The sequence below is a fragment of the Enhydra lutris genome, unplaced genomic scaffold (genome assembly GCF_002288905.1).
Source record: "Enhydra lutris kenyoni isolate GAN:26980312 unplaced genomic scaffold, ASM228890v2 scaffoldscaffold3, whole genome shotgun sequence".
Taxonomy (NCBI): Eukaryota; Metazoa; Chordata; class Mammalia; order Carnivora; family Mustelidae; genus Enhydra; species Enhydra lutris.
Genome location: NW_019154087.1, coordinates 38411221 through 38428298, shown reverse-complemented (window position 1 = coordinate 38428298; position 17078 = coordinate 38411221). Strand labels below are relative to the sequence as shown.

The 17078-nt window shown below is 36.7% G+C and overlaps 1 protein-coding gene across 4 annotated transcripts in view; it reads left to right on the top strand.

The window, feature by feature from the left end:
- LOC111153705 (coiled-coil serine rich protein 1) overlaps window positions 1–17078 on the top strand; it is a 1387597-nt gene that overhangs the window by 297215 nt on the left and 1073304 nt on the right. For all 4 annotated transcript variants that reach the window (XM_022512866.1, XM_022512892.1, XM_022512883.1 and 1 more), the window contains exon 5: window positions 3638–3758. In XM_022512866.1, the coding sequence (XP_022368574.1) occupies window positions 3638–3758 (121 nt within the window). The remainder of the gene's footprint in view (window positions 1–3637; window positions 3759–17078) is intronic.

The following is a 17078-nucleotide window of genomic DNA, read 5'->3' as shown; positions in this document are numbered from 1 at the left end:
TACTAACTCCTTACTGGATATATCATTTTCAAATATCTTCTCCATTCACTTTTTTTTAAGTTATAATTTAAAAAAATTATATAATCTATTATATAATCTATTATATATATAAAAATAATATAATCTATTACTTATTGGCCTAACTTGCATTTATTACATTAACTCTTGATGAAATTTAAAGATAATAAAACTTGAGTGCAATTAAATTTCAGCTAAATATAAGAGCTCTGTCATTTTTTTTTTTTAGACTTTATTTATTTATTTGACAGAGAGATCACAAGTAAGCAGAGAGGCAGGCAAAGAGAGGGAAGCAGGCTCCCCGCTAAACAGAGAGCCTGATGTGGGGCTCGATCCCAGGACCCTGAGATCATGACCTGAGCAGAAGGCAGAAGTTTAACCCACTGAGCCACCCAGGCACCCCAAGAGCTCTGTCATTTACATGAAGCTCTTAACCAGGTATTTTTAGATAAGTGTATTATCATTTTCCATTCTGTAATAATTAATGAGGCTTATTTTTATTGACTTAGTTATTCATTGTTTTTTTTAACTTTAGTATCTTTGAGAGCAGTGCCACTTGTTCCAGCCTCTAGACAATAAAAACTAAATATTGATAGTAATATTACCTTAAGTAAGCAAATGCTTCCTATTTTTGAAAATTGTTCTTGTTCACCTATCGCCTTTTTCCTACATAATCTCTCTTTTCCTTTTTAAAGATAACTCAACTCTATTTTCCCTCATAGAGATCTAGATAAATGCTTCCACTTAATCTAGTAAGAAGCTTAATGTACTAACACATGAGAAATATTTCCTAGAGAAGAAATTGAAACTTTGCTAAAACATGGGAGGAAGAGGCTATTTCTTTCTTGCCCACAGTAGAATACTACCTTTAAACATATTTCTTGGAACATACCAGTTAGTTCACTAAATATTTGTGGAATATGTGAGTGGTATCCCAGAGGAATGAAACAATAATATTATTCTTAGTCTCTTTCTTCATTAGCAGCATTTAAGGCAACAGTGGAAATTTAAAATGTAATACAGTTTTTTTTCTCCCAACTATGATGGAGTTGTTTGATGTGGACTCACAGTTCATTCCAAGAATATGTAGAGAAAACTAAATTTAGAAGAAGAAGAAGGGGGGGGGAGAAGGAAGAGAAAGAGGAAGAGGAAACATAATCTATTTCATGGCATTGGAGAGACAAAGAAGAAACTAGCATGTCACCTTTGACACATACTAGACACTAATGTTTGTCTCTTGAGTGCCACGTGATTGCTTTAAATTCACCTCTGTTTTAAGTGTTCACCTTTTAGATCTCAGAATCTGAGCAGATTAATAATGCAACAAATATTTTTAGGGGAAAGGTGAAGAACCTTAAGATTTTTTCTTATGCATCTTTCACTTTGAGATCATAGTCCCATACTTCTTGGATGATTTGCATAACCTTAGTTGTATTTATGCTTTTCTCTCATTAATGTGGTTACCTTCTTTAGTATTTGCCTCTTTCTGTATTGGGGAGGGGGTTAACTTACTATTCACCTCGTAGTTCTTGAAATGAGTACACAGATGAGCAATTATTGACCTTTAATTTATAATCAATTCATATATACATCACTAGCAGTTTTCATTTCTTCACTACATTTTCATTTCCACTCTCAGATTCCTTCCTTAGAGTGTCTGTTTTTGTAAAATGTCACATGAGTTTATCACTGGTAAACAAGGAAGTTATGTGACCACATACTTTGAGTTCTCTTCTTAATCTGAGTAGCAGATGCATGGTGACCAGACACTGATAGACTTTGAAAGAAGCAATGTGTCTGTGTTACTGATCATGATCCACATTTCTTATTTGTGTAGTGATTTGTGGATTGAAGGGCTACTGGAGAAGTTCATAATTTATATAATTACACATAGTAGATGTACCATGTGAATTGAAATGTGAATCATATTTTTGGGAGTTCCTTGTATTATTGAACTAAACATGTAACTAAAATTTGTCCTTATCAGAATCATGTGAAACAAGAATTTACAGTGACTTTATTAGATACCAGTAAGATAAATATTAAAACCACGATGTGATACCACTATACACTTACAGGAATAGCTGTGGTAGGCAGAATTCTAAGCTGACACACAAATCTAACCGTTGTATAATTTCTTCCCCTGGAAAGATAGTACATCACTACTGTAATTATGTAATGCTCCATGGCAAAAGGGACTCTGTAGATGTAGTTAAGATTACTACTCAGTTGACTTTGAGCCAGTCAAATAGGAGATCATCTGATGGGCCTAACTTCATTGTTGTTAGCAGCAGGATAAATCAGAATATGAAATTTGAACCATGAGAAGGTTTCAGTGTGAAGGATATTCTTCATTGCTGAGATAGACAGGCCATTGACCACTGACCGCTTTGAGTCTCAGAGTGGTCACTGGCCAATAGCCAGTAAGAAAAAAGGAAGACCTGATTCCTACTACTCCAAGAAACTAAATTTTGCTAGCAACCTCAATGAGCTTAAAGTGGATTCTCCCCCCTCCCCCCAAGACTCTAGATAAGAGCACGGCCTGGCTGCGTACCTGATACTGGCCTTGTGGGACCCTAATTAGAGAACTCAACTGAGCTCACTAGACTTCTTACCTATAGAACTATGAGATCACAATTTGGGTGCTGTTAATTTGTCATGCAGTAATAAAAAATTCATATAATATTGAAATTTTAAAAACCGGCCAAACTAAGTGTCTCTACAGACATGGAACAACTGACACTCTTCTTCTGCTTTGGGGAAGGCAAATTAATGCAATCAGTTCAGAAACCTGTTTAGCAATATCTACTAAAGCTGAAGGTGAAATATATGGACATAAGAGCAGTTCCTAGATATTTTTTCCATACAAATTTATTTACACACCAAAAGAAAACAAAAGTACAGATGTGTTTATAGACATTTCAAAATAGCCTCAGACCAGCACAGTGTAAGTGTCCAGCACCAATAAAATGGACAAGTAAATTGTGGTATATTCATTCAGTGGACTGCTACACAGCTCTGAGAATGAACAGAGTGCTGCTGCACATGAAGGGGTCTTACGAATGTATACTGAATGAAGTAAGCCACACAGAAAACAGTGCACACACAGGAGAGTATCATTTCCTTCATACAAAGGTCAGAAATAGTGCAACCCAGTCTGTGGTTATTTAAGTAATAATAATGGTTAAGTTTGGAGGCTACAAGTGATTGGGAAGGGGTACCACAGTGAATTTTAGAGTGTTGGTAATGCTTATTGATCATAATGCTGATCAAACAGGTGTGTTCATTTTGCAAAGATTCATTTAATGTATATGATTTATGCACTTATCATCTTCAATGAAGAGCTTTTTTTTTTTTTTTTTTTTTTAAATGAAGGACTATAAAGTATTGCCAACACCTTTTCCACTGTGTGGCTTAAAAAAAGAAAAATTGCCTAGGGTCATTCAGCTAGCGAGTGGAAAGACAGAGTGGAAACTGATAATTAAGGATAATTTAATGGTAATTAATGTCTTAGCTGAATTACCTCTTTCGTTTGAAAATTTGAAAAAGAGAAAAAGGGAAAGTGAGGCTAGTCAGTAAATAATTTTGACATTTACAATTAATTTTTTTAATAAAACAGTGTGCCGGGAGGATTCATACCATTCCGTAGTTTCATGTGCTGCTGTGGTTCTCACTCCTATGGAACCAACGATAGAAATGAAGAAAAGAGAAGAACTAAAATTTCCTGAACCTGCCAAACAGTAAGTTATTTGTCTGATTTTTCAGAACTTTGTAAACTAGTTAAGTAACTGATCAGAATTAGATAGCTCAGAAATGATGATTTATAATGAATGTGTGAATACTAGTGAATACTAGTATATTAAAAGGACAGATAATTTTGTACTATATACCATTCGAGTTTCTTTCTGTTACCTTACCTTAGTGATACGAAGCACTTTATTTCTTTAATACTGTGATTGTGGGTGCACTGTTCTCGGATGGCTTATTTTATAGTCATAAGCTTTAATCATCTAAAATATAATCTGTTTTTAATATAAACTTCTTAGCTTAAAGTTGGCTTGCATTTTACAGGGAATAAAAGTTGTTATTTGTAACTATTTTAAATAAATCACTCTAAATTAAAACTTCACAGTATTTAATGTTTCTGTATTTTTGCTATTTAAACAGATAAAGTTTCACTTAAATTTAGATTTGATCCTATATTGAATAAGTGATAGATTTTTTTCTTACAAAGCAATTCATAGTAACAAATGTAAACTACATGAACCTGAAATATCAAATAATTAGGATATTTCTAGGTATGCATTATATAAAGGCAAAAGGAAACTTTACTGATATTTTCCAGTGAAGCTAGTGCCATTCCCACTTTAAGGTCTCACACTGGAGGCTAAGTGATGTATGGTGTTGCCAATGATTGCTGGCTAACCACCATCTGAGCCATGTGGTAGTTACCTTGAAGCACATACTGTTTTTCCCCATTGGTTTACACTGTATCATACTTGTTTGTTTCCGATGTATTTTATCGGCTAAGCTCCCGAGGACAGAGTTTCCTGGAATATGATAGTGCCTAATACTCTTTGTGAAATCAATTAAAAAATCCCTTATTGTTACATTCAATAATGTTGAATTCAAATGGAGCAATGTATATATTTGATAGCACGAAGATAGTATTAATATTCTCATATAGAGAAAAGAAGTACTAACCAATTCAGAAAGTAATGATTGTAATTCAGTTTTATAACAATTTAAAAGTGAAAACAATTTAGCAGCTCTTAATATAGTCTTAATTTTTAGGTTCCAATTTTTTTGTCTAATAGGAAAATTACATCTCATATATGCCGATTGAATTATATTAGAAAACTCAAATGCATTTTCTTCAGTACATGTATGAGTTTACGTAAGTTACCTATATATTTATAAATAGGATCTTAAATTATTTTAATTATCTTTTAGTGATTCTGCTTAAAACTGGAAACAGTGTTATTTTCTTGCACAAAATACCTTTTTTCAGTCCTTAGCTACTTCATAAATATTCATTCTTCTTTATTCTGGGATGTATATCAAACCCGACTGTTAATGGGCTGTCCTTTTTTTTTTTTTTCTTTCTGTTACCCTACATATACTGTGTTACTCTGTATTCTCTGAATTCTCTGAATCTACTTTCTTACTAAACATTCTGCTTAACAGTATCACTCACTCACTCATTCATTCATTCATTCATAGAGGGTTTTTTTGGTTTTTTTTTTTTTTTTTTGAGTCAGAGAGACCTTGGTTAAAATCCCAATTCTTTTTTTTATGCAATTAATCATTTTTATTTTTTTAAATCATTTTTTTAATTTATTTTCAGCATAACAGTATTCATTGTTTTTGTACCACACCCAGTGCTCCATGTAATCCGTGCCCTCTCTAATACCCACCACCTGGTTCCCCCAACCTCCCACCCCCCCCACACCTTACTATACACACACACACACACACACACACACACACACACACACACACATGGAAATTGGGGACCTTTTACTTAAGCTCTTTGTGCTTTCCTTTCTTCATTTGTTAATTGGGGTGATATCACCATCTTTTACAGTCATTGTACTAAGTGAAGTGTTACTGGTAAAGGATGGGAAATCTAAGAATCTACGGAAGTATTAGTTATGTTGTGCCTTCCACAGCTTCAATTATTAATATTACCAATGACTTACAGATATATATTCTTCTCCTGAAGGCTTTTCTGAATGCAAGTCTTAATATTTAAAGTTGCTGACCTGACTGGTCTTACTGGATATCCTACCAGAATCTTACACTAGGTTTGCCTAAAACCAAATTAATGACTCCGGTAGCCCCCTTAAACATTGATTGTTTCTGACTTCTATATTCATGTAAAGCTACCATTGTTTTTCTTTTCTTAAAATCTCAGTAAATTTTCTCTTTCACATTTCACATTCAGATACTTACTGATTACTTGATTAAGGTCTTTATTATATTCTTACCATTTCAGCCAATCAGGAAGGCAAATACATCTAATATTTTTAAATATTTCCTAATAGTAACTGTGAACTTAATGAAACTGTTCAAATAATGGCCATTGTATCAAATGGAGATTGCATATGCCCTTCATATCTTACACTACTATTCTGAGAATTAATTGATAGATGTGACTATATGGCAAGAATACAGTATAAATGCAGAGGCATAGTGATTAATTCAAAACTTTCATTTGCTAATGAGAGAAGCTGCAGTGTAAATTGGTTTAAAAAAATCAAGGGTAGCAGTTCTTACTGGTTTATGTAATTACAAAGTATAGAGATAGAAATTTCCTCAAGTATGGTTGGGTCTAGTACTCAAATGGTGTCATGTTGGCTCATTCTTTCCATCTGCCTCTCTTTGCTCTCCTTTCCTCTCTGTAGTTTTCATTTTCCAGGAGGAACCTCTAAAGGTGTTGTTACTGCCTTCTATAGCTACTGGTACAGATTTTTACTTTTTCAGTAAATCCAGTGGATTTAATTAAAACAAAACAAAAACCGAGATCTGATTGTCACTGGCTTTGACAAGCTTAGCTTCTTTGACATGACTATGCTGAAGCAATTTCTGTGTGAAAAGGAGTATATGATGATATGATTGACTAGAACTAGGTTACAGGGCAAACTCTGGAGCAGAGTGTGAAGGTGAGAGGTGAAGGGTGAGTCTATACTTGACATATGGCTGATGTTGATAAAAGAAGGCACGGGTAGATGATAAGAAACCAAAACAACAGATGACCAATATAGGCTGTAATATTATCACCATTAGTTTTAAAAGTCAGAATTCTTTATTATATTCACACCATAGACATTAAAGTATAATTATGCATATCTTTATTTCTCGTTTCAAATGTTTTTCACTTAATTTTATTTCATATTATCTGATCTAGCTGTGCTATTGGGAAGGAGTATAACTTGGTGGTTAGGAATTCAGGCCTTGGGCAGATTTGTTTTTGAAACTTTCTGACCTTGACCACACTTTGTTTCTTTTCAATGTGGAAGTTATTTTATCTACTTAGAGTGAAATGCCTGAAACACAATATAAAGGAAATGATAATTAAAAAAAAAAGTTTATACTTTTTAAAAAAGCTTTTATTTATTTGACAGAGACAGCGAGAGAAGGAACACAAGCAGGGAGAGTGAGAGAGGGAGAGGCAGGCTTCCCGCTGAGCAGGGGGCCCAAGGCAGGGCTCGATCCCAGGACCCTGTGATCATGACCTGAGCTGAAGGCACATGCTTAACAACTGAGCTACCCAGGTGCCCCCCCCAGCCCCCAAATAAAAAAGTTTAAAACAGATATATTTGGGAAATAACTATATCACATTTTTATAAATGAAGGTACCAAAGGTCTGTATGGTAATAGTTTTATGTTTTTGGACTTCCCATTAGGAATTGTAATAATCCACCAGTGTAATACTGAGATATTAGAATCTTATAAATCGAGACATTGTCTTTAGATGTCTAGTATTTTCTTTAAATTCAGGATGGAATTATTTCTTCGAGTAAATTTTCCCCTCTAATTATACAGGCTTCACATGATAAATTCATAAACCATTGCATCTTTGAAACATAGGACTCAGAAGAGGCATGTAATTCAGAAGTCAGCAAATGTCTTGCTAAGAAGAACTTGCTATAATCTTCTCAGTGTATGGGCTTCAAAACACATAAGATTGCACAGGAGACATAAGATGTATGACAGTGTATTTTTGAGGATGTTATAAATCCAGGTGAAGAGGTAAAACATACCTGAAAAGATAAAACTCAGAATAAAAGCAGCAGATGCTCTTTATCAATGGATAGACATTTTGGTTGGGCATGTGATTGTCTAAAGTTAGGTCAGGCTTATTGATTTATCAGTTTAAACATATAAAAATAAAGCCAAAATATTGGTCATAATTATGCCATTGTATTGATATGTCACTTCAGAATGTAAGAAACATTTTATGACTGAAATACTTATATTTTAAAAATTGTTATGTATTTATCAGTTTTTAGACACATTTAGCAAGGAAAAAAATAAGAATTAGGAATTTCTACTAGAGATACAGTATTAATTTGTCAGCAAAGCAAGTGATAGGGAGAAAATATTTAATATTTTAGGAAGGGAAGAAAACTATATTCTGAGCTCTGTGGTGGGAAAGAATCAGAGCTTTTCTCCTATTGATATATCTAAAATTCATCTTAATTTGGAAAATAAAGGTATGGATTTTGTTTTTTAGTTTAGTCTGATAGGTAACTAAATACCATGGAAAGAATAACTTTGCTAGGAAAACAGAAAAATCTATATGATCCAAAAAGAGTCTGTACAATTTTCAAATAATTTGATCATAAATGTAGAGTGTTGAGATTAAAGCTGTGTGAAACTTTATTAATAAAATGGTAATATTAAAGATAAATCCACATATCTAGCCACTCAGCATGTTACTCAAACCTATATATTTCTCAAATCACAGCTTCGTGAGCTGTATATAAAATTCAGATTCTGAAGAGAATAAAAGAGTACTGCTTCCATGATAGGTTATGCATTTTATTTTGTCCTTGCATTAGAAATGTGTTTGTTGAAATTCATGTACTTTGTACATACCGTGGCTCAGTATCTGAAGTGAAGGGATTTTATGCTTATTGTAAATTTAGAAATAAAGAGGAGAGAAATAAAGAAAGAAAGGAGGAGAGAAATAATTCTCTTATTTTTTGTTCATTTTTGTTTTTATTTTATATAGAGAAATCTAAACTTCCTAAGATACTTGATTTATTGTTTCAGTTTGTGAAAATGAAGCATTATGTAAACATGTTGTCATTCACTAAAAGTTTTAAGGCCTCCTCGTGATAATGCTTCATGTCGTTGATGTGATGAAGGTTCTTTGAGCTACTTCTGAAAGGGTACGGATGCTATCATTTAGTATGGCATGTCTTATTTTTTAAGAATGGCTAAAGCTAAACTATTTTATTCTCAGAGAGTACTTGACAAATTTAAAGTTCTACCAGCTCTTTTTATTTACTTTTATCTGAATGAATAATATATATATATGCTAAATTTGGAAAAATTTAAGTAGTCTCTAATGTCTATAACCTCTGTAAGGTTATTACACAAACTCTGTAGTTGTACTAGAGACAACATCAAAAAATCCGATTTTGGCTACTCCCCAACTTTCTTTTACAAATTTCAGGGGGATAAATTTATTTATGCTTTCAGGTAGAGACATTTGTTCATTAATTTAATGCATCAAAAATAGGTAATTCTTGAATATTTGCTTTGAACTTCACAGTACGCTCAGGGCTGGAGTTTCTACGTTAAAAAGCAGGTGCTGTCTTTCAAGAAAACTTCGAGTGTAGTCAGGGAGACACACGTTAATTGATTAACAAGAAATGCAAGACTGTGGGTGTGACAGTGGCTGTGATGTAGAGGTGTATCATGTAATGAGCTTTAACTTAGCCAAGAAGGTCAGGGAAAACTTCCCAGAGGAGGTGACCCAAGCTACGATCTGAAGGATATTAGTTCCATAAGTGAAAAAGCAAAGAAGGACTTTACCAGCAGAGGGAAAAGCTTGTTCAAACATTCTCTGATGTCTGGGAAGAGGGAAGATTTGAAGGAAGACGGAATAAAAGCAAGCTAAAAACCTGTTTTTTTTTTGTTTTGTTTGTTTGTTTGTTTGTTTGTTTGTTTGTTTAAAAGCAGAGCCTGTGGGGACAGTGGTGTGATAGAGCTGGCTTGGGAAGCAAGTTTGTTACTCTTTCTTCCCAGCTCCAGACTCAGTGATCTAACATTAGAAAGCTGAAATCAGCTAAAGCAGGTGTGTTTACACCCTAGTAATTGGCAAAGCCTACTAAAAAGGGCTTTTCCCGTCCCCAGAGAGCTGGTTCACTATTTACTAGCACACCTCTAATCAAGAACAGGTTGAGAGTCTGTTAGGGAGGCTAATAGTGATGGCTGATGGTAGCTTGGACTAGGGTGCTGGCACTGGAATGGTGAAATGTGAAAAGAGAACTGAGCCAATATATAGCCTGGAACCTAGGCAAATTTAATAAAATTACTATTATTATTTTTTTTTAGGAGTTTTGTCTTTTTTTTTTTTTTAATTTCTTTTCAGCATAACAGTAGTCATTGTTTTTTGCACCACACCCAGTGCTCCATGCAATACGTGTCCTCCCTAATACCCACCACCTTGTTCCCCCAACCTCCCACCCCCGACCCCTTCAAGACCCTCAGGTTGTTTTTCAGAGTCCATAGTCTCTCATGGTTCACCTCCCCTTCCAATTTCCCTCAACTCCCTTCTCCTCTCCATCTCCCCATGTCCTCCATGTTATTTGTTATGCTCTACAAATAAGTGAAACCATATGATAATTGACTCTCTCTGCTTGACTTATTTCACTCAGCATCATCTCTTCCAGTCCTGTCCATGTTGCTACAAAAGTTGGGTATTCATCTTTCTGTTGGAGGCATAATTTTCCATAGTTTATATGGACCACATCTTCCTTATCCATTCGTCCGTTGAAGGGCATCTTGGTTCTTTCCACAGTTTGGTGACCGTGGCCATTGCTTCTATAAACATTGGGGTACAGATGGCCCTTCTTTTCACTACATCTGTATCTTTGGGGTAAATATCCAGTAGTGCAATTGCAGAGTCATAGGGAAGCTCTATTTTTAATTTCTTAAGGAATCTCCACACTGTTCTCCAAAGTGGCTGCACCAACTTGCATTCCTACCAACAGTGTAAGAGGGTTCCCCTTTCTCCACATCCTCTCCAACACATGTTGTTTCCTGTCTTGCTAATTTTGGCCATTCTAACTGGTGTAAGGTGGTATCTCAATGTGGTTTTAATTTGAATCTCCCTGATGGCTAGTGATGATGAACATTTTTTCATGTGTCTGATAGCCATTTGTATGTCTTCATTGGAGAAGTGTCTGTTTATATCTTCTGCCCATTTTTTATATGATTATCTGTTTTGTGTGTGTTGAGTTTGATCTTTATAGATCCTGGATATCAACCTTTTGTCTGTACTGTCATTTGCAAATATCTTCTCCCATCCATGGGTTGCCTCTTTGTTTTGTTGACTGTTTCCTTTGCTGAGCAGAAGCTTTTGATCTTGATGAAGTCCCAAAAGTTGATTTTTGCTTTTGTTTCCTTTGCCTTTGGAGACACATCTTGAAAGAAGTTGCTGTGGGTGATGTCGAAGAGGTTACTGCCTGTGTTCCATTCTGATGGATTCCTGTCTCACGTTGAGGTCTTTTATCCATTTCGAGTTTATCTTTGTGTACATTGTAAGAGAATGGTCAAGTTTCATTCTTCTACATATAGCTGTCCAGTTTTCCCAGCACCATTTATTGAAGAGACTGTCTTTTTTCCACTGTATATTTTTCCCTGTTTTGTCAAAGACTATTTGACCATAGAGTCGGGGGTCCATATCTGGGCTCTCTACTCTGTTCCACTGGTCTGTGTGTCTGTTTTCATGCCAGTACCATGCTGTCTTGGTGATCACAGCTTTGTAGTAAAGCTTGAAATCAGGTAATGTGATGCCGCCAGTTTTATTTTTGTTTTTCAACATTTCCTTAGCAATTTGGGGTCTCTTCTGATTCCATACAAATTTTAGGATTATTTGCTCCAGCTCTTTGAAAAATACTGGTGGAATTTTGATCGGAATGGCATTAAAAGTATAGATTGCTCTAGGCAGTATAGACATTTTAACAATGTTTATTCTTCCAATCCAAGAGCATGGAATGGTCTTCCATCTTTTTGTGTCTTCTTCAATTTCTTTCATGAGTGTTCCGTAGTTCCTCGAGTACAGATCCTTTACCTCTTTGGTTAGGTTTATTCCCAGGTATCTTATGGTTCTTGGTGCTATAGTAAATGGAATCGATTCTCTAATTTCCCTTTCTGTATTTTCATTGTTAGTGTATAAGAAAGCCACTGATTTATGTACATTGACTTTGTATCCTGCCACGTTACTGAATTGCTGTATGAGTTCCAGTAGTTTGGGGGTGGAGTCTTTTGGGTTTTCCATATAAAGAATCATGTCATCTGCGAAGAGAGATAGTTTGACTTCTTCATTGCCAATTTGGATACCTTTTATTTCTCTTTGTCGTCTGATTGCTGTTGCTAGGACTTCTAATACTATGTTGAACAAGATGGTGAGAGTGGGCACCCTTGTCATGTTCCTGATCTCAACAGGAAGGCTGCAAGCTTTTTCCCATTGAGGATGATATTTGCTGTGGGTTTTTCATAGATAGATTTGATGAAGTTCAGGAATGTTCCCTCTACCCCTATACTTTGAAGCGTTTTAATCAGGAACAGATGCTGGATTTTGTCAAATGCTTTTTCTGCATCAATTGAGAGGACCATGTGGTTCTTCTCTCTTCTCTTACTGATTTGTTGTATCACATTGATTGATTTGTGAATGTTGAACCATCCTTGTAACCCAGGGATGAATCCCACCTGGTCATGGTGGATAATCTTTTTAATGTACTGTTGGATCCTGTTTGCTAGGATCTCGTTGAGAATCTTAGCATCCATATTCATCAGTGATATTGGTCTGAAATTCTCCTTTTTGGTAGGGTCTTTGCCTGGTTTGGGGATCAGGGTAATGCTGGCTTCATAGAAAGAGTCTGGAAGTTTTCCTTCTGCTTCAATTTTTTGAAACAGCTTCAGGAGAATAGGTGTTATTTCTTCTTTGAAAGTTTGGTAGAATTCCCCAGGGAATCCGTCAGGTCCTGGGCTCTTGTTTTTTGGGAGGTTTTTGATCACTGCTTCAATCTCATTACTACATATCGGTCTATTCAGGTTGTCACTTTCTTCCTGGTTCAATTTTGGGAGTTTATAGTTTTCTAGGAATGCATCCATTTCATCTAGGTTGCTTAGCTTATTGGCTATAACTGTTGATAATAACTTCTGATGATTGTTTCTACTTCCTTGGTGTTAGTTGTGATCTCTCCCTTTTCATTCATAATTTTATTAATTTGGGCTTTCTCTTTATCTTTTGGATTAGTGTGGCCAGTGGTTTATCGATCTTACTGATTCTTTCAAAAAACCAGCTTCTAGTTTCATTGATACGTTCTACTATATCTCTGGTTTCTACCTCATTGATCTCTGCTCTAATCTTGATTATTTCCCTTCTTATGTGTGGAGTTGGTTTGATTTGTTGTTGGTTCTCCAGCTCTTTAAGGTATAGAGACAGCTGGTGTATTCTGGATTTTTCAATTTTTATGAGGGAGGCTTGGATGGCTATGTATTTCCCCCTTAGGACCGCCTTTGCTGTATCCCATAGGTTTTGGACCGAAGTGTCTTCATTCTTGTTGGTTTCCATGAATTGTTTAAGTTCTTCTTTGATCTCCTGGTTGATCCAAGCATTATTAAGCAAGGTGGTCTATAGCTTCCAGGTGTTTGAGTTCCTTCCGAACTTTTCCTTGTGATTGAGCTCCAGTTTCAAAGCATTGTGATCTGAGAATATGCAGGGAATAATCTCAGTCTTTTGGTATCAGTTGAGTCCTGATTTGTGACCCAGTATGTGGTCTATTCTGGGGAAGGTTCCATGTACACTTGAGAAGAATGAGTATTCTGTTGTTTTAGGGTGGAATGTTCTGTATATATCTATGAACTCCATCTGGTCCAATGTGTCATTCAATGGTCTTGTTTCTTTATTGATTTTCTGCTTGGATGATCTGTCTGTTAATGAGAGAGGCGTGTTAAGATCTCCTACTATTAATGTATTCATATCAATATGACTCTTTATCTTGATTAATAGTTTTCTTATTTAATTGGCTGCTCCCATATTGGGGGCGTAGATATTTACAATTGTTAGATCATGTTGGTAGATAGTCCTTTTAAGAATTATGTAGTGTCCTTCTGTATCTCTGACTACAGTCTTTAGTTTAAAACCTAATTTATCTGATATGAAGATCGCTACCACGGCCTTCTTTTGAGGCCCATTGGCATGAAAGATGCTTCTCCATCCCTTCACTTTCAGTCTGGGTGTATCTTTAGGTTCAAAATGGGTCTCTTGTAGACAACATATGGATGGGTCCTGTCGTTTTATCCAATCTGCCACCCTGTGTCGTTTTATGGGAGCATTTAGGCCATTCACATTGAGAGTGATTATTGATAGATACGTTTTTATTGACATCGTGTTACCTTTGAAGTTTGTCTTTCTATAGATTGTCTCTATATTTCTGTTCAATGATATTTTTAGGATTTTTTTTCTCTTTTATAGAACCCTCCCTTAATATTTCCTGCAGTGTTGGCTTGGTGGTTGAATAGTCTTTCAAGCCTTGCCGGTCTTAGAAACTCTTTATCTCTCCATCCATTTTGAATGTCAGTCTTGCTGGATAAAGTATTCTTGGCTGCATGTTCTTCCCGTTTAGTGCCCTGAATATATCTTGCTAGCCCTTTCTGGCTTGCCAGGTCTCTGTGGACAGGTCTGACGTTATTCTGATGGGCTTTCCTTTGTACATAAGGAGCTTCTTTGTCCTGGCTGCTTTCAAGAGGGTCTGCCTACAATTATAATTCTTCATTCTTAATATTAGGTGTCTCGAGGACTTTCGAGAATCTATAATCTTGGGGAGAAACCGTTCTGCCTCTAGTACATGAACGCTGGTTCCATTCGTGAGATTGGGAAAATTTTCATGGACAGCTTGTTCCACTATATCTTCTAGACTTCCTTCTTTCTCCTCCCTTTCAGGGATTCCAATAATTCTGACGTTGGAACGTTTCATGGCATCATTTATTTCCCTGATTCTGTTTTCGTGGCTTCTAAGCTGTTTGTTCCAGGCTTCCTCCTGATCCTTTCTCTCTATCTGTTTGTCCTCCAGATCACTAATTCTGTCTTCTGTCTCAGTTACCCTAGCTTTTAGAGAATTTCGATTAGATGTGAAACTCATTGAGAGCATTGTGAATATCATCCCTGTTGGCTTTCAGTTCTGCCCTGATCAGTTCCATTTGGTCATCCATGGCTTTCTCCAACCTAGCTATTGCCTGGATAATTATTAGCCTGAATTCCCTTTCCGACATATTGTCTATGTTGATAGCCGTTAGCTCTGTTGCAGAAGGCCCAGCCTCTGTATTTTTCTTCTGTTGGGCATTCCTCCTCCTTGTCATTTTGGTGAGAGATGACTGAACGGATGTAGCTGGATGTATCGACTGTGGTGCAGTCAAGGTGCACCCTGGAACGCTTCTGAGCAATCAGGATTCCCCACCCAAACAAGAGAAAAAAGAAAAGAAAAAGACAAAAAGACAGAGAGAGACAGGAAAAAAAAGGGGAGATAAAAGAGAAGGCTCAGCCCAAATGGCCCCCAAGGTAAAATTTATGAAGTATACAAATAAAAACAAGCAAACAAAAAGACTGATAAAAGTATATGACAAGAGAAAAAAAAAATATATATATATATATATAAAAGCAAAAAAAGGAAGAACCTCGTCAAAAAGAACCCCAAGTATAAGATTTATATACTATCAGGACAAGCACAAATACACAGAAACACTGGCGGAAGAAAAAAATGGGAGAGTGGTTATAATTTCTCAGTGTGGGTGAGGAAGGTTATTTTGATTCTTCCTGGATGTATCTTGATATCTTTGTTAAAGGACTCAACTTTGCTAAGATAAAGGGGGATTAAAAATTGGTTTATCTATAGGGGTAGCATTGATTGGGGAAAGGGGGTTACCTTGAAGTTTAACTCTATATGAATATTAGAAAATAAAAATAAAAAAAGAATAAACTAGACTAAACTAAAATAAAATTTAAAAAAATTAAAAAATAGAAAAGCAAAAGAAAAACACGGGTACATGTATCAAAAAGTTCAGGTTAGAAGGTTATTATGGAATTTGATGTACTGGACATCTCACTGTGATGTAAATAGGTTAAAAAATTATCTATCTATCTATCTATCTATCTATCTATATAAAGAACCAGAATAGTGGGAACGAGTTAAAAATAAAAGTTGTATCTATGAAGTAATGGTGGTTGTTCTCTTGTTTTCTTTCTTTTTTTTTTTTTTTTTTTATTTTCCTGGTTGGTTTTCTGAGGGAGGGGCCTGCCACGTGGGTTTTCAGTCAATGATGTTCCCTGAGTTAAGTTCTCCAGTCCCCCTCAAGGGGGTGGGCTCTGAGGAAACTGGTTTTTCAGGCTTTTGTTCTCTGGAGGTTTTTATGTTTGTTTGTTCGTGTTTTTTTTTTTTTTTTTTCTCTCTCGCCTTGACAGCTTTTGATGGTTTTTGGAGGTTTAGAGGAAAGCAAACTGCACCCTGACCTCCCTGTCAGAGAGAAGCTTCAGTCTCTCCCCTGTGGGTGCTGCAGAACTCCTGGCAGAGCAGGTTCCGAGTCTCGGTCCCTGGGGATGCAGGATATCCTGCTTATACCCAGAACCACAGCAGTGGCGGCTGTCTGGGCAGCTCCAGACTGCCAGAGAGGTTCCAAGCAACGATTGCACACTGAGATTTTCCTGCTGGCCCGGGGCCGGGAGTGCCTGGCCTTTCTGGGTCCGAGAGCACCGGGCTGGCACCTGCGCGCACTCTCCCAGGGGAGTGTGTGGGGTGCGCGCGTCTCAGGCTCTGGTAGCACCACGCGGCATTCTGCCATCTGGCGAGGCTCCCAGCCCCTCACAGGAGGCGGACCCCACACGTGTTCTGGAACGCTGGCGGCTCAGGGACCAAGACCTGGTTTCTCCGCTGCACTCTCTCTGGCTCAGCACCAGGGGAGGCTGTCCTGGGTCCGGGGACTTAAGCCCCTGTCCCTAACCGCCCCGATTCCCACAATTTCTCCCCACGATCCTTTGCTCTTTTTGCGTGCTTTCAACCAGACTCCAAGTTAATGCTGGTCCCCAGTTGCAGGGCACTCTCATGTTGGGGTATTACTTTCCAATAGGTCGCCTCTGGTGGCTCCTCCCCCTTTTGTTTATCTTCCGTTATCAGTCCCACGTTCCCACTCCGCTTTACCTGCCCATTGGTGTCTTCTCTCCCGTAGAGATCCAGAAGTGTATAATTCTAATCTCAGGCTGATTTCATGGGTGATCGGAGTTCTTTGGTAGATAATCAGCTCACTTTAGGGTACAGATTGAA